The following is a 23,957-nucleotide window of genomic DNA, read 5'->3' as shown; positions in this document are numbered from 1 at the left end:
TCGAAGGTATGGCCCACTGTGTGCTAGGACGCGAGGAGCTCACCGTCGCGAGCCTCTAAGCTCGAACGGCGCGGCGCACCTGCTAGCTAGGCCATCTCCGCTCCTCGCAGCCCGCGTGCCGTGCGCTCGGTGACCATACCTTCGGCAATAGTAGGTCAGGTGAACGTGCGTATTCGGCTATCTTTAAACGTTAAAATCTCATTAATTATTGCGAGTATTGCAAAATGGTAGAGGACTTTTCTACTCAGTTTAATCCATTCTACCTGCTCGGGACGAGTGGAGCCGTATATTCATGATACCCTATATATAATATTTAGTAATTCATGTCCTATCCACCGCGGTCGTGACGATCGACTTTGTCTTCTTTCATTTAACACTGAGCTCGCACTTCTCTTTATATTTTGTGCAGCCAATGTAGAAATAAGTCGAGTGGCGAGAGAATCTTAAAATTTATACATTCACTAGAAGCAATAAATATACATTTTACAAAATATGTACTTAGCACTAGCTTTATATTTAGAAAGCACTTAACAAGAAATATATTATTCGATAAGATTTTCATAATGTTCGCTATTAAAATATATTCATTATGTTTTAGGTAAAATTCTATTATTCTTTATTCAAACAGATTGTGCGAGAGCGAATCAGAGCGAGAGCGCTGACGTGAAATTTTTAAAGTGATGCGGCGTTTGTCTAACAATATTTCTTGCGACTCAGATCCGGCTCGAAGGACCAGAAAATGTGCGTGAATGCACTGCGCGGAAAGATTCGAGTGAGAAAACGGCACAAGGTTGATATGATACGTGACAGTAAAGAGAACTCCGTTTCTTTGTAATTTAACAAAAGAATTTTCTTTAATACGCACAGTTACAAATTCAGAAAATATAATTAATTAAATATTAGATTAACAGAATATTGAATGCGGTCACCTTTTCCAAATTGTATTTGGAATCGCGGTGATGGAAAATCTCGGCGATTTTCTCGGCACTTCTCGAAAAGATTCGTTTTATAGCGGTTTTCACTAAGCGATTAGCACGGCGGTTTTATAAAGCGATATAGTAGCGAGACTATGACTCTAAGAACTCTGAGAACTTTTTTGACTTTAAGAAAGAGGACGGCGAGATCGAAGCATTTATTGCTTTCGGCCTGGGCTTTCTTCTTGGGAAAAATCCAATAAAATTTTGCCACAATCGTAATTATTACGTGGCATTAGGTGTACAAAATTGATTGGCGCTTTGGATTCTTTTCTAACGACGTTCAACGTAACAATCATGCGCGACAGAAAATCCGTACGTGGGATTGGTGACAGCGCGTGACGTATTCGTCGGAGCGCGGCGCTCGCGTGCGCGAATTGAATTGTTCTAGAACTTTCGAGTGTCCGTTACCGGTGCCTGTTTGCGTGTACCGAATTGTTTTAAAAAGAACAAAGAACGTCAAATCGCTGATTTTAACAAGGATTAAGATCATGCTCGAGATGAAATCACGAGTTCACTTTATGCGTGCGTTCAATGACAATTACTGTCGGTCGACTGAAAGAATTCTTGCTTTTCTTTCGAATTACCGATCTCAAACACAGATATAACGTATAATGAAAATTATATTGATCAAGGTTGTCAATCAACAATTATATATGTAAAAATTAAAATAGATATAATTTTATTAGTTATGATAGAAATTTTATTAGTTATAAAGTCCTGCTAGCGCTTTGGATGTAACTCTATATAACGGTTATGACATAAAGTTATTAAATTTTTTATAACAAATCGAACTAACCAAGACTCCTTATAAATCAAAGAATTGGAGTGGGTAAGCACAGAAGACGTCGCGCAAATAATATATCTATGAAGGCATGTTTTGGCTCACTTTTGCTTTCCTCAAAGACAACATAAACTAACATATATAAAAACTGAATAAAAATTATCCTGTCATGCTCCCCTACATCGAGAATTTAAATATTGCAATTAAAACCAAAAAGAATGAAAGAAAAAAGAAAAGAAAAAAAGAAATTAGGAAATATTGTAAAATAGAATATGGAGAACTAATTTATCAAACAATTTTAAGATTGTAATTAATTATTCAGCAAATATAAGGACGCTCACTATACTCACAGAGCACCATATCACATTACTATAAAAATAATTCAAGAACCGGCTCCTGATAATATTGGCCAATCAGTATCAGACACTGTAAGTCACTTTTTGTTTATTAGCTAATAATTTTCTGAGATAACAAATAGAAAAATGTATCATTAAAGTGTTAATTAATCAATTCCAAGAACAAGAAAATTGGAAAGTAATCGATAAACACGACAAAAAGACTCGTTACTGCGTACGAATGACACTAACTGACTAGACGTGACAACAACTCAAGCCTTTATAACTTATCAATGATCGAGAGGCCTTGGGAAGCCCTTACATATTCATGCAAGTTGAGTCCTTGCGGCTGTCTCCTGATAAATATCATCTCCGAAATCTCTTCCTGTAGTGAGGCTCCTGTATTATAATGTTGTCCTAATCGAAATCATGGCCCTTTGTAACCGATGCTCCGTTACGAGTAGACGTGTTCCATTGGATGTGGTTCCTATGCTCCGTGATTCTTGACCTCAGCTGTCTACACGTCTGTCCCACATAACTTGCATCGTAACTCTTATACGAGATCTTATAAACAACATTCTACTTCTTGTCACGCGTTAAAGGGTCCTTATGCGCCGTAATGAATTCTTACAATTTATTAGTATTATATTACTATAAAACGATACTTTCATACGCTCACTATTCAATCTATCAAAGTCAGTAACACGAAAAGAACTACACGAAGGCTGCACTGTTTCAATCCTATCATCATTAACAACACTCTTACGAACCATAATAATTTTCTTCAAACAATTGTTAATATTCTCAAATATAAAGTTCAATGGATAATTATTCTCTAACAATACTTTAATAATAAAACACAAATTATTAAGGTGAAATTTAGGAATCGAAAGCAAAACTACCTTATCAACTAATCCCGCGATTACCTATTTTTTGAGAAACCGAATGCTATGATCAAAAATTCAAATATCTACTCAAAAAAGTCGACTAATACCAATTGAACTCTATCAACTCATTATTTCTAATCACTGTAACATCCAAAAAATTCAATCTATCACTCTATAATGAACCATAATGAACTGAAGCCTAGGATGCTAAAAATTAAAAATATCAAGAATGGAACTAATCGAAGACGCAAGTGTCACCAATAATATGTCGTCAACAAACTTATAGTAAAAGGGCAACAGAAACCAAATCAAAGACAAAGCTCTATCTTTTGTATAACTACAGTAAGTCAAGTAAGATCGACCTCAAAGCTAATAAAAGATATCGCCCTAAATCTATCATGAATCCATAGAGGGTACCTTTGTCCTTGATGTACTATCAAGAAAAATTCAGTTATCATTGAACTTTCTTAAGAGAATCACATTAAGCGCCATGAGTACCAAATACGCATCACGCGATGAAGCTGTTCCTCTGCACTCACCCAAAAATGTCACAATTAGCGGCTGCTAAATATATGAAAAAGTCGGAATCATTCGTACAGAAGTGGGTGCAGCGATATAATGTGGCAAAAAATGTCGATGATTTACCGGAACGTGGCTCGATATACAAAGTAGACAAAAAAGACGATAAAAAAATAGTGAATCTGTTTTCGCGGAATCCTGGCTTAATACTGCGTCAAGGACAAACAAAATTGAAGCAGAAAGGTTTAGATATGTCGTACGAAACTATTCGAACCTATCTCAAGGCTAATAACATGAAATGGTGCAACACCACGCTGGTCGACCACGCTCTTATTTGACTTACTGTAGATCCGCGATGACGGGAGATAACGGAGAACCCATACACTGAGAAAAAAATGCTGTTGATTCAATTAAAGTCTATATTACGAGCTGTCATTAACATAAGTAATTAATTCATGTATATTTTTATTAATATAGACCCGTAATATAGATTTTAATTAAGTAAACAGCATTTTTTTCTCAGTATAAGAGTCCTATAATTCTGCCTATATATATATAACACTCATCAAAAACAAAAAAAAATAGAATCTAAAACAAACTGAACCGTTTTAATGAATTCCTCCTCCGGTATACAACAATCTGTAGAAATAAATCGCCAATAGTCTTTAATATAATTCATTGCATAGTCAATGGGGACGTTAGTGAAGAAGCTCACAATATCCAGTGACATTAACTGAAATTCATCATTCAAACGTCTCTACCATCAAGTTTCTTAACAAGTTTAAAACTATTTTCAATTATTTGCCTTAGGAATTATTTTTGTGATAATATTATGAAGAAACATTGCTAATGAATAGAATGGGCTGTTTATCGAAAAAACTATTATACGAAAGGGACAGTCTTGTTGATGAATCTTTAGAAGGGTGTAAGCTCTCGGAAGTATCCCATCATTACTTAACAAGAGAGAAGAAAATTATGGCTAGTAATAGAAGAATGTTAATGATAATAGGGTTAAAGCAGTGCAGTCTTCGTGGTTTACTATTCCTTTCGTTCGTGGTATTACTGAAAAGATTAATAGATTGAATAGCGAGCGTATGAGGGTATCGTTTTATAGTATTAATAAATTGCGAGAATTCATTGAGGTGCATAAAGACCCTTTATGCGTAACAAGAAGTCGAATGTTGTTTGTAAGATCTCATGTAAGAGTTGCGATACAAGTTATGTGGGACATACGTGTAGGCAGCTGAGGTCAAGAATCATGGAGCATAGGAATCACATCCGATGGAATACATTCGTAATGTCATAACGGAGTATCGGTTATAAGAGAGTCATGATTCGATCAGGACAACGTTATACTGGATGAGAAGCCTCACTACAGGAAGAGATTGATTTCAGAGATGATATTCATCAGGAGACAGACACATGGACTCAACCTGCAGACGGATATGGAGACTTCCCAAGAACTACCTTCCTATCATAGATAAGCTATAAAGGCTTGAGTTGTTGTAACGTCTAGTCAGTCAGTGTCGTACGCAGTAATGAGTTTTTCTATCGTGTTTATCGATTACTTTCCAACTTTCTTATTTTTGGAATTAATTAATTAACACTTTAATGATATATTTTTCCATTTGTTATCTCAGAAAATTATTAGCTAATAAACAAAAAGTGATGAAAGTGAAGAGTATCAGGCTGCTCCTCGCCCTGATGAAGTGGACTGCAAGGCCCACGAAACGTTGGCACATCAAGAATGGACCAAGACATGGAGAAAACCCGCGAAGCATAGATTAGTTTTAAACAAAAAGTGACTTACTGTGTCTGATACTAATTGGCCAATATTATCAGGAGTCAGTTCTTGAATTATTTTTATAGTAATGTTTGCTATATTGTGCTCTGTGAGCATAATGAACGTCTTTATATTTGCTGAATAATTAATTAAAATCTTAAAATTGTTTGATATAAATTAATTCTCCATATTTTACGATATTTCCTAATTACGATATTTTTTTTCTTTTTTTTCTTTTCTTTTTTCTTTCATTCTTTTTAGTTTCAATTCGGACATTTAAATTCTCGATATAGGGGAGCTCATCATGACAGGATAATTTTTATTCACAGTTTTTATATATGTTAGTTTATGTTGTCTCTGGGAAAGGCTCAAAAGTGAACCGAAATGTAAGCGCGTTTTAATGAATAAAGAAGTTTCACACTTCATAGATATATTATTTGCGCGACGTCTTTTGCGTTTGACTCTTCTATCCCTTACTGTATCCTTTCCAGTTCTTAAATTTTTCATAATGTCTGATATACAATAGTTCTATTCATTTTTTTAAGCAGAGTATTCTATTTCACTCCATAATAATAACAATACAAATTTAATAATTAATCTTATCAAATGGATTAACAACTGAGTAATTACATTAAACATACAAGAGTACATATAATATTTTTCAAAGTTGATATGCTAAATAATAGTTCCAATTGTGATGTTTATTTACAGAAACTAAATAATGTTATTAGTAACAATATGAGAATTATAGAAAATTAATGTTATCTCTTCATAATTTGTCATAAATAATGTACATCAACAATCAATAGATTGCTTACCGTCACAAGATTCAGGTTATTCCAATGATAATCAGTACACTAGTAACCAAACGTATACCAAACGTCGGTATAATTGAATGATATTTAATAATGCATGTGTATGTTAATAATACAAAATTTATTATAAGGAGAATAAGTATAAAAATAAAAATGAGAATAAATTTAGAAGAAACTAATATAAACTATATTTAATATAGATAGAACGAGATATATGCATATGAGAAAGAAATGATTTTTCTTCTCACCCAAAGAAAACTTTCTTTTTCCTGTATCATCATGCCATCAAAAAGATTATCCGAGTGTAAATGCATGTTTTTGTTTTTTAAAATACCACATTAAAGATCGGTTGTTTCATCTTCAGATAAACTATGTTGTAATTTATCTAATGAACAAAAGAAAGAGCGAAAGCAAGAGAGAGCGAGAACAAGTAAGAGCGACGATGCAAGTAAACTGAAAAGTGGAACAACTTAGCCAACAAATTTTTAATATTATTAAATTAAAATAAAATGTCATATCCACTTATACCTAACTCAACAATAACAATATCTATTATTATAAGAATCACACGCAATTTATTGTATATATTCAATATAATCAAAACATTAAGTAGTATAATCTTTATGGTGTTTTACATATAAATATTTACAGTACTAAAAGTTTAATCTAAATTAATATGTTGATATCAATCCTTACATTTCGGATTATTTTGTTACTGTCCCTTTCAAGTTCAGCGTATTTTAATATTAATACTCGCGCGTACGCGATGTGTATGTGTGGTTGGCAAAGTGAACAGATGGACGCGCATTTTTGCGTCAGAGTAGTTAAGGAGAATCAAATGAGTAAGATAGAGAGAGAGTTTGAAAGTAGGCCTTAGCCGCTCAGTCAGTTGTTGACTACGTGTCTGGACGATTGGTTGGCATAATGGTGAGTTTTCGAATACTGTTAATCGAATGATGATTTTTCTGTCACTAAAAGAGTATGAAATATTATTCACATATATATATATGCATTTTTATGTATTATTTTATATATATTGTTGATAGTGACATTTGATTTCTTGTGTGACACCATGTGCATCATTACATTATGTATAAAAATTATATTTAACATTATATTCAAAATAACTTACTACTGTAGAATTATTTCAAGTAAAATTAAAGTAAATAAATTTTCTTTTAAATTTGAATTTTGGATTTATTACGACTTGTCGACTTATTAAATGTGATAACGTAATTCAATGACATTTAAATACTTTGGAATACAGCAAACATGAATATTATGCAACAAAAGATTTACATTTCTGTAAATAATTGCCGCATAATGTGATGAAATATCATTATATAATATCATTCTACATCAAACTTACATTACAATTTTGTCTTCTTATAAAGAAGTAATCACATTCGAATAGCTGTTATTATTGTTTGAATAAATATTTAATTATTAAAACGGTAATATTAATAAAAATTTTTTAATTACTTTGTAAAAATTAATATAGTTAAATTCTATTTGAAAACTTTTACTCTTCAAAAAGCAATACATCATTTAATTATTTAATTGTTCAAAAAAACTTTTCAAAAAAAAAAGATTAAAGCAACACGCATTAATAATATATTCGTTACATAATATATTAACGTTTATTTCTAATAATAAGTATATATTAAGTTTATAAATATTATAATCTTTTATGGCGGAGACTACGATTATTCTTTAACACTACATGATATTAGATTGTGAAAGTTGACTCTTTCCGGCTATGCCATTATTACATATACTCATTAAGTGTACATTTTTCATTCACATTTTTATATCTCGTCATTGTATTTCTTAAGCGCATCTGATCGAAATTCAAAATATTTTTTTTTATAGAGATCATATGGGCTCACCAAGGTATATAAAGAGGGCTATCCTCTAAGAATTATTGTTAGCTGCATAAGTAGTCTTTTTTTCAATCTTGCAACATTTTTAAAGGGTATTATAGATAAGAGCATTAATCAAAATTTTGAATATATTAAGAATAGTTTCAAATTTGTAAAAAGAATTAATGGTATGTTTATTGAACAAGATCATAAAATTGCATCGTTTGATATTACATTGATACAAACATTCCAATTGACCTAGCCTTAAAAAGTATAGAAAGAAGATGGGAATCAATAAGTAAGAATATTACATTACCATTAAATGAGTTTTTAACAGCAGTCTCAATCCCAATCAGCAAAATAATGTTTATAACAATATTTTTAAAAACTTTTGAAAATTGTTGTTTGAAACGATTGCAAAAACGTTAAAAGTAATGGGATAAGTGACTTCTTTTCCATTAAAAAATCGTTTATTTTAATGATTAAAGAAATCTTTTTTAATGTTTAAATTTTTAATTTATTTTAACATTTACCAAAAATAATTATTTGCCGTTTAATAAACATTTATTGTAACGTTTAAAAAAATCTTTTCTAAACGTTAAAACATTTTTTTTTACGTTTGACAAAAATGTGTATTTGTTTAATGAAGTTTTATTTTAACGTTTCATAAAATGTTTTTACATCAAATAAATGTGTTTGATTCAACATTTATAAAAACATTTAAAATTTTAAAAAATGTTTTACATTTAAAACATATTTTTCAAATCTTTTTTTAAAACAAATATTTTGTTAAAACAAATATTTTTGTCTAATGTAAAAATATTTTATCAAACGTTAAAATAAACTTTAAATATTTAAAATGGTATTATTTTATGCTTGGAAAACATCCTTTTAATAAAAATAATAATAACAAATGCCAGAAATCAATTTTTAAATTTGAAACATTAAATGATCGTTATGACAATCATTATTTAACGTTTTAATTTAAAAATTATGGCATTTGTTGTGAATTATCCTATTTCAAAAATTTTATAAATTTATGTGTAATATTGATAATCGATAAGAAACAATATGGACAAAAAAATTAGGCAATAAATAAATATCTGTATTAATTTTAGATAAGTGAAAAAATATAGGTGCCTAATACTTTTGGCCAAGGCTTATATATATATATATATATTAGGTGTTGGAATTAATTCGTAGCGTTTTTAATGAAAGAATGTTATTTATTTCACATGAGCATTAAAAAATACATTAATGAAAGTACTTCCCATCACTTGTAAAACGCTACGAATTAATTCCAACACCTAATATATATATATATATACAAGGTGTCCTAATAATTATTATCACCTAAAATATCTTCGAATCTGTAAGATCTAGAGAAAAATTTGTGTAATCAAAATTGCACGGTATGAAGGGGTCTATCATATGGCGATAATAATTTTTGTCTAAATGCAAGCACTTCGGAGATTTCAGCTTACATATTTAAAGATATTTTAGATGATAATAGTTATTGGGACATTATATATATATATATATATATATACACATATATCAGTAGTTATATTAAAATGACCATTCAAAATGTGATCAATTATTTATTCAAATCCAAGGTAAATATTAAGAAAATTTCTTTATTTATTAATGTATCATAACTGTCTGCTTATAGATTTACAGTTCAAAACAATGAATAAAATACTTTATTGAAAATTAAAAAAATAATTACGAAAATTCTAATTTTTTTATCATTTTATTTATATCATTACATCTATAATATTTTTTATCACATTAGGTTTGAGGCTTTACGTTATAAGATAATAATAAACATGCAAAAAATTGAAATATGTGTTAATATTTTATTTCTTTGGAAAAATGGGCAAGACAAGTGCTATTTAATAGCTTTTAGCTAATGGAACTTCCTTATTTTCCCTCTCTTTATTTTTTTGATCTCCGTCATCCTTCGAAAAGTTTTCATTATTGCTGTCGCTATCATTTTCAGAAGTACTATCTGATGAACGAATTTTCTTATTTACTAGTATTCCTGCAAAGTTAAAAATATATCAATATTAATAAATTCTAATATATGTATTATATACAATATAATAAATGTTGTACAGTATAATTACTTGTTATATCAAATTGTGACTCAAGTGCATGCTGTAACCAAATCTGTAACAAAAATATAATATAACATATAAAACACTCACTTTTTTATATGAAAAGTACTTTCAGCCAACCATAGTCCCGCTTTTCTACCAAACGTCATCTCATTTATTAGATATTTCATAGTGACAGCTTCTGTAAGAGAACATATAATTTTCTTAAAATTAGAAGATAACAAGTTAAATAAGTATTTAATATTATATAGTTCACATTATATTTAATATATTATATATATATATATATATATATATATATATATATATAATCGTTTCAAAACAAAATTAGTTTAATTTATGTATAATAAAAGACTAACTTACAAAAAACATGAGATTATCTCAATATTTCTCTCTCTCTCTCTCTCTCTCTCTCTCTCTCTCTCTCTCTTGTGTTATAAATGTTAACGTTTTTTTAAAAAAATAATTATGTTTGCGGTTAAATTATAGTAAATATTTAATATTATGCTTTCTCTTTCAATTATTCTACATATTAATTTGTAAATTTGTGTATTATATGCATATATTTCCGTAAAATGCATATAATATTTCTGAGAAGAATAATCTTTTAAGTTTCAATTTTTTTAATTTCATAGTTTTTTATGTTCACATGAAAAGAATAAAAAATAGCATAACTTTTTAATTACAAATTATTATACTTTCTGCTATAATCTAAATTACAGAAGAAAATAATTTATTTTTAATTAATTAATTAAAAAATATGCAGAAAATAAGTAGAGAAATATCATTAAATAAAAAATAAATAGAAAATTCAAAGGAAAGTGTTAAACATTTACCGAAATTATAATATAATCAAATAATGTTTTTAGAATTGTCTTTCGTCCTATATTTACGGCCGTAATTTCAATGTCCTCCAGAAAATCAGTTATTACCGTCTCTTGATTGCTAAGACTTGACGACGTTGTAGAGATTCTCTACTAATAATTGCCACAATAATGAGCGAATCTTTCTTTATACTGCAACGCGGATATTATATTAATCCAATCAAATTCGATTGCGCACTTGCGCATGATCTCTTCACGAAAAATTAAGCACGAACAGTTGTTATATGGATGATTATGGACAAATCCTGTTTTCGCAGATTCTTGATATTTCGGCCTCGCGCATACGCAAAAGCACCATATTTGATCCACATGCATGTATACATGCACATACATACACGTACTAGTTTGTGCATGTTTCACTTAATGTCGCAGCTAGCGTTCGCGTGCATCATCATTATATAATATATTGTTTAATATATATTGATAAGAACAAAAGGTTTATCACTTATACAACATTAATGTAATATTTACTATACATTTAGTATATATTCATTTGCAAAAATTATATATATTTATGTATATATTCTAAGAAATAATTATTCAATATAAATCAATTAAATATCTAGAAACACTGGTAGTGTTTCGGCGCTATGGAGCGAGACACGGACGTGCCTCCTTTACTCGAACCGGCGAGTTACGTCAAATCGAGATTATCGAAAACTCAATAAGGACTGAATTGATCAAGTTCTAAGTATGCTCAATCGATTGCAACTGCTCGGAATATATAATGAAAATGTTTTTATTTTTTCTCTACGTATCCCTAACAACATAAACATCGATATGTCGACTGTAAGTTGACTTTAAGGTCAGGCCTTTAGACTGTAAGTCGATTTTGTACAGACGTTCTTTCAATATCGACTTTAGGACATCTAGTGCGATTTACGCTCACAAAGCTTAAATGTGGAATCATTTCGTCCTTGTTGTTTAACTAATAGTTAAACAAGAATGAATGCTGTTCATGAGCGTTGTGGGCATGAATCAGACCATAGCCTAGAATAGTTGACTTAAAGTCGGCTTACAGTAGTCTTTAAAATGGGACATTGTGTGACTTAGAGACGACTCCAAGTCGTCTAAAGTCGACTTACGGACGTCCATTTTTCAGACGTCTAGAAGCTATAGTCGACTCAGAGTCGACTTTGTGCTGTTAGGGTACCCTACAAGTGGAGATATCGTGATGCAAAGTTCCGAACTATTCATTTTTCAGATTAAGATACGTCGTCATTATCAACCATACATTTCTTTCATATCCTGACATTCTTTACAAGGAGAGCTAGTGATATACATGATTATTCCTCTAAGAGGTAAGAGTTAAGACATACGAGCGGAAGGACGCCATTGCCGGGTACCGGTCAGAAACAATATTTGACAGTTGATAGTCTGATTTCGCGTTCGTGTCTTCTACACTATGAAAGTTGCTCACACCAATTCACAGATTCACTACCACATTGAAAGTATCTGCAAATGGCGACATTTAAAGGAATTTGAAATCTGACCAAACAGGAATCGGTGCCTCTCATGACTTGACTCTTACGAGAAAGACTCTATACATGATCAGCGAGCGCAACAATTTGACGACAGTGTCGCGGCGCTAAGCATGGCATGTACTACGATAGTGTCTCGGTCGGTTTTTTTCAAAACAAGGATAGATAAAGTTGATAATAATAAAATATGCTGGTAAATGCTAAAAACTAGGAAATTATAATGAAAAAGCGATTTATTCGATCTCGATCTCCATTTATTTATAAATTAATATTTAACAAAAGAAAATCAAATGGAAATGAAATTACATACTGATATTTGTTAACTAATTGTCAGCTAAAAAATGATAATGACAAAGCAATTTATTCTATATTGATCTCCATTTGTTTATAACATAATATTTAACAAAAGTAAATTATATGAAAACAAAATTATATGCTGGTATTTGTTAACTAAGCTAGAAAATAATAATGAAAAAGCGATTTATCTGTATTTGTTTATAATTAATTGTGAGACCAAACAGGAATAGCAAGCACTAACAAGTATTATTCCGAATACACGCAGCGTCTGTCGCCATACTTTCTTTTCTCAATCTTCTTTCTGCGCACATGCTCCGCGCACATGCGTCATGCCACTCGGGTAGTGACGAGTCCGTTCACAGCTTTCGTGTCCAAATATGAATTGTCTCATACATAATATTTAACAAAAAGAGATTGAAGAGAAATGAAATTATACACTATTTGTTAACTAAGTTAGGAAATAATAATGACAAAGCAATTCATTCAATAACGATCTCTTTACTTATAATTCAATATTTAATAAAAGGAGTTCGAATGAAAATGCAATTACACGCTGGTAATTGTTAACTACGAAATGATAATGAAAAAATGACTTCCCCAAATTTCGTATAAACATATGAAAATCTCTTGAAATCAATTATAAGGTAAATTGTTTATAAAGACGTTCGTCACTATAAAATGTGTGATATCAGTACAAACTTACACTTTAAAAAAAAAAGGTAAAAAAAGGTACTAAAAATACGTGCTTCTCGAATAAAACCTAACTATCCAATCTAATTAATAGTAGTTTTAATTTTTCTTCCAGGATATTCTAATTGAAGGTCTTCTTATTTCAAATAATGGCAACTTTAATTCTCTGTTAAAAATAATTACTTTTCGAAAATAATTAATGTATCAAATGAAAAATTAAAACCCAGATGCTACATTCTTAACCAATCAAGTTAAATTCTATCAAATTAAAAAGTAAAACACAAATGATACTCTTGTTATTTACTTAACTCTAATGATATGTATCATTCGTATAAAAGATTTGATATGAATAATGAGACGCCAAGTTAAATTCTGCTATGTATCAAAATAAAAAATAAAACTCAAGTGATACTATCTTTATTATTTACTTAATCTAAATGGTACTATCTTTAATTTTTATACAATAAAACCTAACTACGTATACCTTACTGAAGGATCTTTCTATTCCAATCCAAATGGTTTAAATTCCTGTTAAATGAAAATATATCACAATTCATTCAAAAACATTTTCTCTTTCAATTAAAGTAGTGGTTATTTAATTTTCCTTCAAAATATTATACAAAACATTATTACAAACATTATTGCGTTTCTTTGCTCAATTTAAATTTTACAAAAAATTAAAGAGTTAAGCGTATAAGATGAAAAAATTCAATTTAAATAGAAAAATTTTTCATGTAAAAACACTGGCGCTGCTAGATCGAGTAAGAAAAATTATAAAAACAATTTTAAATTAGAATGTTAATTAAATAAATAAGAAAAGATAATTTTAATTTAAAAGTAATAATAAAATAATATTATTGAGGCTTCTACGGGTGTTTTCTATATAAAGAATATGCGTTTCGTGGGTTTTCTTCGTGTCCAGATCCATTCTTGGAATGCTAACGTTTCGTGAACCTTGTAGTCCACTTCATCAAAGCGAGGAACAGTCTAATACTACAGCGCAACTCTCTGTCGGCATCTTTGATGTTAGTATTGGTTAAAATGGAGTGCGTATGCGTGAAATAAGTAAACCTAGCGTTGGTAATATCTAACGCATGGTTAATATCTAAACTTTTTTCTCTTTTCATCCTTTTTTCATTCTGTGAAAATTCCTCACAAAATTCATTAGGTTTATTCGCATCGCAATTCAACGAATTCGTTGAAGTGAGTAAGTGCTATTAGAAACATATTGGAGCATATTAGAGTATGCGACGCGAATAAACCTAATATTGCAATGAAATAATTTAAACTTTATGAAAATTAATAAAAATAAATTGTAAATATATTCAAAAATAAAGAAAAAATATAGAAAAATTAGAAAAAATATTAAATTAACTTAAAAATGTATATTTTCATAAAAAAATATTATGTAATTATATATCTATGAAAATATTATGAGAAAGCTGATATAAAAGAAATTTGTACATATGACAAAATAAAGTTTTTAAAAATAAGTTTAAAATTCAATAAATAAAAAGAAATCTTCCTTTTCTATGTTACTTTTGTTCACTTTTTCACTTTACCACTTTTTCACAAAAATTAGATTAATTTCTCGAGATTTTTCACACAACATTTCATCAAATGGACAATACTTCCTTCTAAATTTCTACTCTGAACCATGTATGCTTAAAAGACACAAATATTTAAATGGAATATTGAAACTCTTACTTAAATAAAGAGAGAGAGAGAGATAGAGCAATAAAAAAAAGGGGAAAAAAGACGGGGCAATTTAGGGAAAATTAGGGCTAATAGACTCATTTTTCAGTTCGAATTTTTACAGACAAAATTAAGAGACTTATCGAAAAAATAAATTCTACACCAGTTACTACATATATTTAACTATCTAATAATATTTTAATAATAAGGAGAAACTGATAACTAATATGAAAAAAATGCATTTTTCTAACGCATTCCATCTGATTCAACTAGCTCCAGGACCGGGGTAATTCGATTAAGATCATTAAAATAAAGATTAATGTATTTTAAGCTACATCTTTGGCTACATATTAATAAAACTTTTATAAAAATACATTTTAAACACAAACATTCACTTCGCAGAGCAAACAATACTTCTTTTTGCAAAATTCGTTCATTTCGTGCAAAAACACATCGAATAAGCCTAGTTTTCGAGATTGAACATGAGGGAACTAAACTTATAACATTTATTACTGAGGAAAATGTCCTTAAAGGAATAAAATTTGGAGTAAATATTATAAGAGTCATCATTAAATGAGTCATACAGTTCCATGCTGATTAGTCTATTATCCCCATCCGTTCATTTTTTAAAAACATTAACAATATACGATAACAGAGACACATAAACCAAAAAAATCTGTTGGACTTTACTAAATACGAACTACATTTAGTATCTAAGTAGAAATCAAATATCTCAGACAATCATATAATAGTAAAACAAAAACTTTAAGGATAAAAACATTTATTTAGGTGTCCGATTTTTTAAAATTGTGGCATAACTTCTATCATAGATGTGTTCGCAACAAGATGTTACTGCAGACTTAGCGGCAGTCGCTGCTGCATGTTCAGACACGTTTATACATGTCTCACGTGTTTTGTTTTAATGTATCCTCGATTATTCTACTTACCTCTATATTCATCTGACCTCGGTCTCCCCTAGTTATTTCACGCATGTGCACTTTATTTTGGCCAACATAAAATCATGAGAGTTGCGCTACTGTACATACTGTGCTGATACTAAGCTGTTCCTGCGAGTCATTTCTTTTTATATTATGCTGTTTGTTGGAGTGGTGGGAAAGGGGAAAAAGAGAATTGTGGGTGAGTGGGGGGAGAGGTAGGGGAAATTGGTCGGTCTTCAATAATCGGGAGAATGGTTTTCCATATTTTATTTATTAGTATTAATATCTACCATTATCTCTATTTAGATTGTTAGTGTTTTAGAGTGTTTTTGTATCTCTATGACTTCTTTATACTTTCTTTGAAAGTACGATGTAATGTTGGCTATCGTGATCGTTTTGTCAAACAGTATTTAATGTCCTGTTGACTATGATAGCCAACATTACATCATACTTTCCAAAAAAGTATAGAGAAGTTATAGAGATACAAAAACACTGAGATACAAAATCGCCCTGATAAAGTGAACTGCAAGTTTCACGAAACGTTGACATTCCAAGAATGGACCTGGATACGGAGAAAACCCGCGAAACGCATAATCTTTATATAGAAAACACCGTGGAAGCCTCAAGAATATTATTTTATTATTACTTTTAAATTATAATTACCTTTTATTATTTATTTTTATTAATTAACATTCTAATTTTAAAATTGTTTTTATAATTTTTCTTACTCGATCTAGCAGCGCTTGTTTTTACATAAAAAATTTTTCTATTTAAATTAATTTTTTTCATTTTATACGGTTAACTCTTTAATTTTTTGTGGTAACATTTAAATTGAGCTAGGAAACGCAATTTTGTAAACGATAATATTTTATATAATATTTTGAAGGAGAATTAAATAACCACTACTTTAGTTGAAAGAGAAAATGTCTTTGAATGAATTGTGATAAAATAATATCATTTAAGAGGAATTTAAACCATTCGGATTGGAATAGGAAGATTCTTCAATAAGATATACGTATACTTAAGTTTCATTTAATTTATAAAAATTAAAGATAGTATCATTTAGATTAAGTAAATAATAAAGATAGTATCACTTAAATTTTATTTTTTATTTTGAGATTTTTTTTATAGTAGAATTTAACTTGGCGCCACAGTTGTTGATATCAAATTTTTTTATACAAATGATACATCATTACAATAATATTTATTATTTATTTAATTTGGCATAGTATAAAGAAATGGGATTTAACTTGGCGCCAATTCTTGATATCAAATCTTTTTTACAAATAATACATATCATTAGAGTTAAGTAAATAACAAGAATATCATTTGTGTTTTACCTTTTAATTTGATAGAATTTAACTTGATTGGTTTAGCATCTAGGTTTTAATTTTTCATTTGATACATTAATTATTTTCGAAAAGTAATTATTTTTGACATAGAATTAAAGTTGCCATTACGCGAATTGAAATAAGAAGACCTTCAATGAGAATATCCTTGCAGAAAAATTAAAACTACTATTAATTGAATTGGATACTTAGTATTATATACAAAGAACCTGTTTCACCAACTTGATTAAGCCGAAACAGTGATTAACTGTCAACTATAAGTGGTCAATTCTACTAAACAGCAAACACATTTAGTCTGTTTTACAGCCAATTAAGTAATTGACGTTGGTGAAACCGATTTAGGTTACATTAATATTAAATAATCTTCATAACTTTCATAAATGTTTGAATAAATGTTTCTTAAAATATTTTTTGAAAATGAATATTGAAGAAGACGTAAAAATTAAATAAGTGTTATATATATGATATTGATATCAATCGGAAAGTTTCGTCCGTTCTTTTGCAAAAAGTATACATTTAAGAAATAAAATAAAAAAGAACATCAATCAAAATATTGTCCATCGTTGGCGATGACTTTTTCCCATCTTTCAGGCAACAAGCGAATTCCACGGCATAAGTATGACTCATCTTTGGAGATTATCTGGTCAGAGACTCATTTTTCGACGTCTTCATAAGAATTGAAGCATTCCTCAGGAAGGGACACAGTCTGATGAATAAGCCGCATGGAGTAGCACTTCCTAGCGAAATACTTTTAACATTTCCTTGACAAATTTTGTAACGTGAGGCCGAGTGTTTTCATGAAGCAAAATCACTTTATGCTGTCTCGTTTCGTATTCTGCTCGTTTTTCGTGCAATGCTCGGATAATTTGTTCCGGTAGAGACCCCCAGTGACTGTTTGACCAGATTTCAACTCATAGAACACTACATCTTTCTGATCCCACCAAATACAGAGCATTGTTTTTTTTTGTGGATATTTCGCTTTGATGTCGATGTTAAGAATTGGCCGGGGTCGCAACTGGTTTTTCAACATTTGGGATTGTCAAAATAAATCCATAATCCAAATAAATTTTTCATCCTCAGCGATGATACGATGCAAAAACCCCTTTCTTTGTTGTCTAGCAAGCAGAATTTTACTGATGATTTTTCATCTTTCAATGTAGTAGTATAATAGTGGCAGTTCTAACCTAAGTCCTCTGAGGGAGACAAAGGGCGCGGGGGGTACTTGTAGGCGCGGGAAGTCCCGATGCTATCAGTGTTTATTGATATGATGAGTCCCAGCGCTATCGGTGTTTACTGATATGGTGACCACATTCTACTGCAGGCGCTAGTGTCAGCGTCAGTGTCAGTGCCACTGGCGTCACCCCACATCTCGCCGCAGGCGCCAGCGTCACTGCCGCCGCCGCAGACCCCGCGTCTATCCCAAAATGCATTTTAGACAGCCGCGGAGTCCACTTTCATCCCAAAATGCGTGGCGGTATTATAACGCAAACAAGAAGTATTAAAGAAAAAAAAGAAAGAAAAAAATATATAATAATATAATATTCTTACCTTTTCCATACCTTCTCCTTCTCCGTCCTCCTCCTCCTCTTCATCTTCCGCTGAATTCTTATTCCTCTTCCTCTTCTTCCACTGCCTCCTCCTCCTCCTCCTCCTCCTCCTCCTCCTCCTCCTCCTTCTCATCTTCCGCTGAATTCTTATTCCTCTTCCTCCACAGCCTCATCGAGATTGTCGATGAGGTGGTTGAACGCAATTCTATTAATGCGCACATGAGTGAGATCGTCTATCTCATCGGCAATCTCGATGAAGCTATGGAACAGTTCTAAATGATCTACATGTAATTGAGTGAGATCAACTATGATATTACTCTGAATCTCCTCTGAGAAAGAGAAGGAGACGCTCCCCTCTTCAGTTCCTTCTTCCTCTTCCACTTCCTCTTCCACTTCCTCTTCCACTTCCTCTTCCACTTCTTCTTCCACTTCTTCTTCCACTTTCTCTTCCTCCACCACCTCATCGAGATTGTCGATGAGATGATTGAACGCAATTCTATTAATGCGCACATGAGTGAGATCGTCTACTTCATCGGCAATCTCGATGAGGCGATGGAACAATCTTAATTAATCTACATGTAATTGAGTGAGATCAACTATGATATTACTCTGAATCTCCTCTGAGAAAGAGGAGGAGGAGGAGGAAAAAAAGGAGGCAGTCTCCTCAACTTTTTGTTCTTTTTACATGTTACAGCTGCACAGTAAAAAAAATTATCACTTCACTTAATCACAGAAATGTGCAACAATATTCTACCATTAACGCTAAATGGTAGAATATTGTTGCACGTTGGAGAAAAAAAAATATCACTCACGTTATAATACGTCTTGCGCGTAGACAAAGCAGGACAAAGACTGACATTGAGAATCGATCTTCGCCGTTGAGAAATAAGCCTACCTAGGATTTATCTATAGGGGGGCAGTTGTATATATTAGGTTGGTGCATATGAAATGTCGGATTTTCTTTACATATGAACGTTTGTCTCCCTGTTTTCGTTATGCTTTTGTTTTTGGCATAACCTCGTTTATAATCGTATTGTCCATTGTCAGAGTCACATTTCAACAAAGAAGATTTTCTCAAAAATGTTCCAATTTGTTATTTGTTTTGAATTTCGTAAGGATATGAATTCAACCGATATTCATGTAATTTTTTTATAGGAGTATAAACTTGGTAATAATACTGCAAAAGCTGCACACAATATAAATCAGGCATTTGGGGAGAATACTGTTAACGAAAAGTGCAGCGTTGGTTTGAAAAATTTCGGTCTGGTGATTTTTCCCTACAAAATGAACCGCGTGGAAGACCCAAAACGTCTGTGAAAAATGATGCTCTGAAAGTATTGGTGGGAACGAATCCAACTGTATCTACAACGATATTGCGACACCTTTCTGAAATTGGCAAGGTGATAAAAATGAATAAATGGGTACCGCACGAACTAACCGAGCGATATAAGATCGAAAATGGATCGATTGAACGTATGCTCATCATTACTAACCCGATTTCATCGAGAGCCATTTTTCGATCGGATTATTACTTGTGATGAAAAATGAGTTCTTTACGACAATAGGAAAAGGTGTGCTCGGTGGCTTGATAGGAATGAGGCTTGTACTCCAAGGCCATCACTTTATCGGAAAATTTTAATAACAGTTTGATGGAATGTGACTGGAATAATTCATTACTCATTCCTTCGAACTGGGGAGACAATTACAGCCGAAAAGTACTGCCAGTACATTGATGAAATGCATGAAAAATTATACGCCCATCACTTGTTAATCGGCATGGCCCAATACTTCTCCACGACAACGCTCGGCCGCATACGTTGTACAAAACAATTGCGAAATTAAATGAATTAAAATATGAAATTTTGCAGCACCCAGCTTATTCACCGGATCTTTCGCCAACCGACTTTCATTTTTTTAAACATTTAGAACAGTTTTTACGGGCTAAACAGTATGAAAATGAAGACAGAAAATGAAGACTGAAAAATTCCATATCAGAGTTTATTGATTCTAAAGATCAGAATTTCTTTAAGACAGGCATCTATGCATTAAAGTCTCGTTGGGAAAAGTGTATTGAAACAAATGGAGCATATTTTGATTAAATAAACAGCTTTTGAAAAAAGATATGCAGTTTTATATATTCACTTAAAAATCATTTCATATGCACCAACCTAATATAATAATCGTAATACATAAAAAATAGTAATAATACTTGTATAAATGTAAAAAAAGTGTAAATTACAATAGTAATATGTAATAGCAATATATACTATATATAATACTATATATAATACATATAATACATATATTGTATTACAAAGGTATCCGCCAATGCCCCACGGTAACGTCTCCGTCGAATCAGATACTACGTATCGTTTGTCGTCGTATGGACTCAGAGCGATTTTCGATTCGGATATAGTGTATACCTCGTGTAATTTAGATCGTATACACGATTAATGGCGAGTCATTTCAATCTCTTCATTCAAACATCGCGTGTAATCGTCGAACGTTATCGTTCGCGCTACGACGTTATTTTTTACTTCTTTCGCTTTTTTAATGTCTTTCTTGCCATCCACTCTCACCGCGTACATCTTCGCTCTAAGTCCAACAAATTCATAATATACCGTTGTTCTCATCCTTCATCAGGCCGAGTACTTTTTTGTTCGCGAGAGGCATACCGTACACGTCTGCCGGATAATTGCTCGAATCCAGCGATATCGCGTTTTCATAGTCTCGTAAACATCGTCGCATTCTATATAATAAATGAGACTATCCATGTCGGTGTACATGATCTTACATTTGTCGCGATACATCAGTGACATGTACTAGTGATGAAATTCGTACAAGCAAACTTTCGATATGTCAAATATGCACATACCCACGTAAATCGGCTTGTTGAACTTCATCTCGAGTTTGCGCATTTCGACGGCGATTAAATTTTCCGCAAAGACGTTGCGGCTGTGAAAATTCGATTTCGCGATCATTGCCTCCGCGCCGTACCGTCCGTCCCATTTTGTTATTAATTTTACATCAACATGATTGCACACATTCTCCATAGTGTTACCAATTACCGCGTTGTTCATTAGTTTATACAAATTTTTTTCGAAATCGTTTTTCGCGAGCGTTCTAAATTGTGTATTGAGTTCAATTCGCAGAGCCATGGAGATTGAGCGAATTGTAGCACCCGATGGATCTTTATTATGCGAAGACCGTGACGAATACATTGCTGCAGGTTGCGGTAATGACGTAACGCTGCTTATCGTCACTAGAAGTTTATCTTCGCGCTTGCCAGGCGGTTTATCGCGCAGAAGGGTAGGTCAGTGTGTCGGTCGTGTAGATGCTGCGGATACTCGAGATCCACCTCGAGAATATAATCAGTAAGTGAATCCGGAGCGATCGCGCTCATGTCAAAGTTCGCAGCGTCTTCGATCCATTGAAATTCAGTGTATAGTAAAGGTTGACACATTGCCTATTCGTACAGATTATTCACATCGTAGTATATCAAGTACGACGACGGTTTCGATGGATCGAACGAACACATGTACTTGTTATTAGCCTGCGCGTATCTGCCGGAGCATTGACTGAGGTTGCGTATACTGCGCTCGATGAACATGACTATATCAATGTCGGTGAGCAACTCGAATCTTACGCGTGTATATTTCAGCATGGCGTCTCACGTGAAACCTGGCAATGTATAATAATGCGCGGGATCGAGACAGTAACTTGCAATGCAACTATTGCGGAAATTTTCGAAAATATCTGCTAATAACAAGACATCAATTTTCAAGTACAGATCACTGTACTCGCTGAGCGTTCGGATGGAGAATCGCTTCCAGATGTTCGCGGCGTGAGCGTAATCGCTCTCGAATATTGTATCGCCTGTCAACTGAAAAATAATTCGCGCGGTGTCCTGCAATTTTTCGACGCAATCAATATACTCGTACGGAAAGACACCTTTTCGTGTGAGTAATTCAAATTCTTTGTCTGATAATGTTGGAAATTCGAAACGTACAATTTTTAATTTATCTTTGTCGAGATACGACGCCAATTTATCAAGGCTTGCATTTAAAAATTTGAAAGTATCAATGAATCTTAATTTTACGCAATTTTTCTGAAAATTTTTTTCATTTTTATCTTGGTGCTCGACATATTTAGTGAATGAAATATATTTTTCTTTAGTTATCGGTAGTATATCTACATGTCCATCGCGGTAGCAATTTCCTTAATTATAAAATACGCGTCGTAGCCTGAATTGTGAAATACGACTGGAATAACGAATTTTTATAATTTAAATTACAATTCGAATGTACTGGACCACGGTATCTATCGGTAAGATAACAATGATCGCGGACCCGCATGTCGTCTGGCGCGAACGGTTTCTCGCAGATGTGACAACGCGTCGCGCTACGGTACGCTTCCCATTGCTGTTTAGATAACGTTTCCATGGACACGTTGGCGGATACGATATTTTTCACACAATGCGCCAAATCATTGAGTTGTCGCGCGAACCATGCTATAAAATCTTCATCGCGACGGAAGTGATACGATGATAACGCTTCATCGTACGCACATCGCACATAGTAGCCTATGCTAAACGCGTTATGCTGTTGATACGCGTACGACGACGCATCTTCCTTGTCGGATTTCGTCTTGCGTAAGATGCATTCTAGATCGGCGTAGACGATGAACGGCACTCGTTCTCGATTGTTATAGTTATCGAATTCGAGCCACCTGTCGTCCTTGCTCGGCATTCGGATGGCGCAGTCGTTGATCTTCTGGCAGTCCACTTCGTGCGACTGCAATTTTTCGCACGAACTGAAGTAATGAAGGCACCTGCAAATAATAAAGAAATCATTTTTCTATTTCTTTTTACTGTTTTTATTGACTATTATTATTATATTTACCGATCACAAAAATATTCCCTGTTCAAAAATATTCTTTCCCAGTAATTTGTGATCTTACAAGGCGGGATACATTTTTTATCCACGCAAAGTATCTAA

At 32.1% G+C, this 23,957-nt stretch overlaps 1 protein-coding gene across 4 annotated transcripts in view; it reads left to right on the top strand.

The window, feature by feature from the left end:
- LOC105154619 (uncharacterized) overlaps nucleotides 1-23,957 on the top strand; it is an 84,224-nt gene that overhangs the window by 46,788 nt on the left and 13,479 nt on the right. The window contains exon 1 of one of the 4 annotated variants that reach the window (XM_011070270.2): nucleotides 5,432-7,024. The exons of 2 other annotated variants lie outside the window; for them this stretch is intronic. In XM_011070270.2, coding sequence (XP_011068572.1) covers nucleotides 7,022-7,024 — 3 coding nt within the window. In that variant the 5' untranslated portion in view covers nucleotides 5,432-7,021. Of the gene's footprint in view, nucleotides 1-5,431; nucleotides 7,025-11,488; nucleotides 12,265-23,957 lie in introns of those variants that run through there. One more of the 4 variants, XM_087414500.1, reaches the window with a different exon arrangement.

The sequence above is a fragment of the Acromyrmex echinatior genome, chromosome 16 (genome assembly GCF_024713525.1).
Source record: "Acromyrmex echinatior isolate Ae372 chromosome 16, ASM2471352v2, whole genome shotgun sequence".
NCBI classification, from domain to species: Eukaryota; Metazoa; Arthropoda; class Insecta; order Hymenoptera; family Formicidae; genus Acromyrmex; species Acromyrmex echinatior.
Note: the sequence above shows the minus strand (reverse complement) of the source record. Positions and strands in the feature narration are given on the sequence as shown.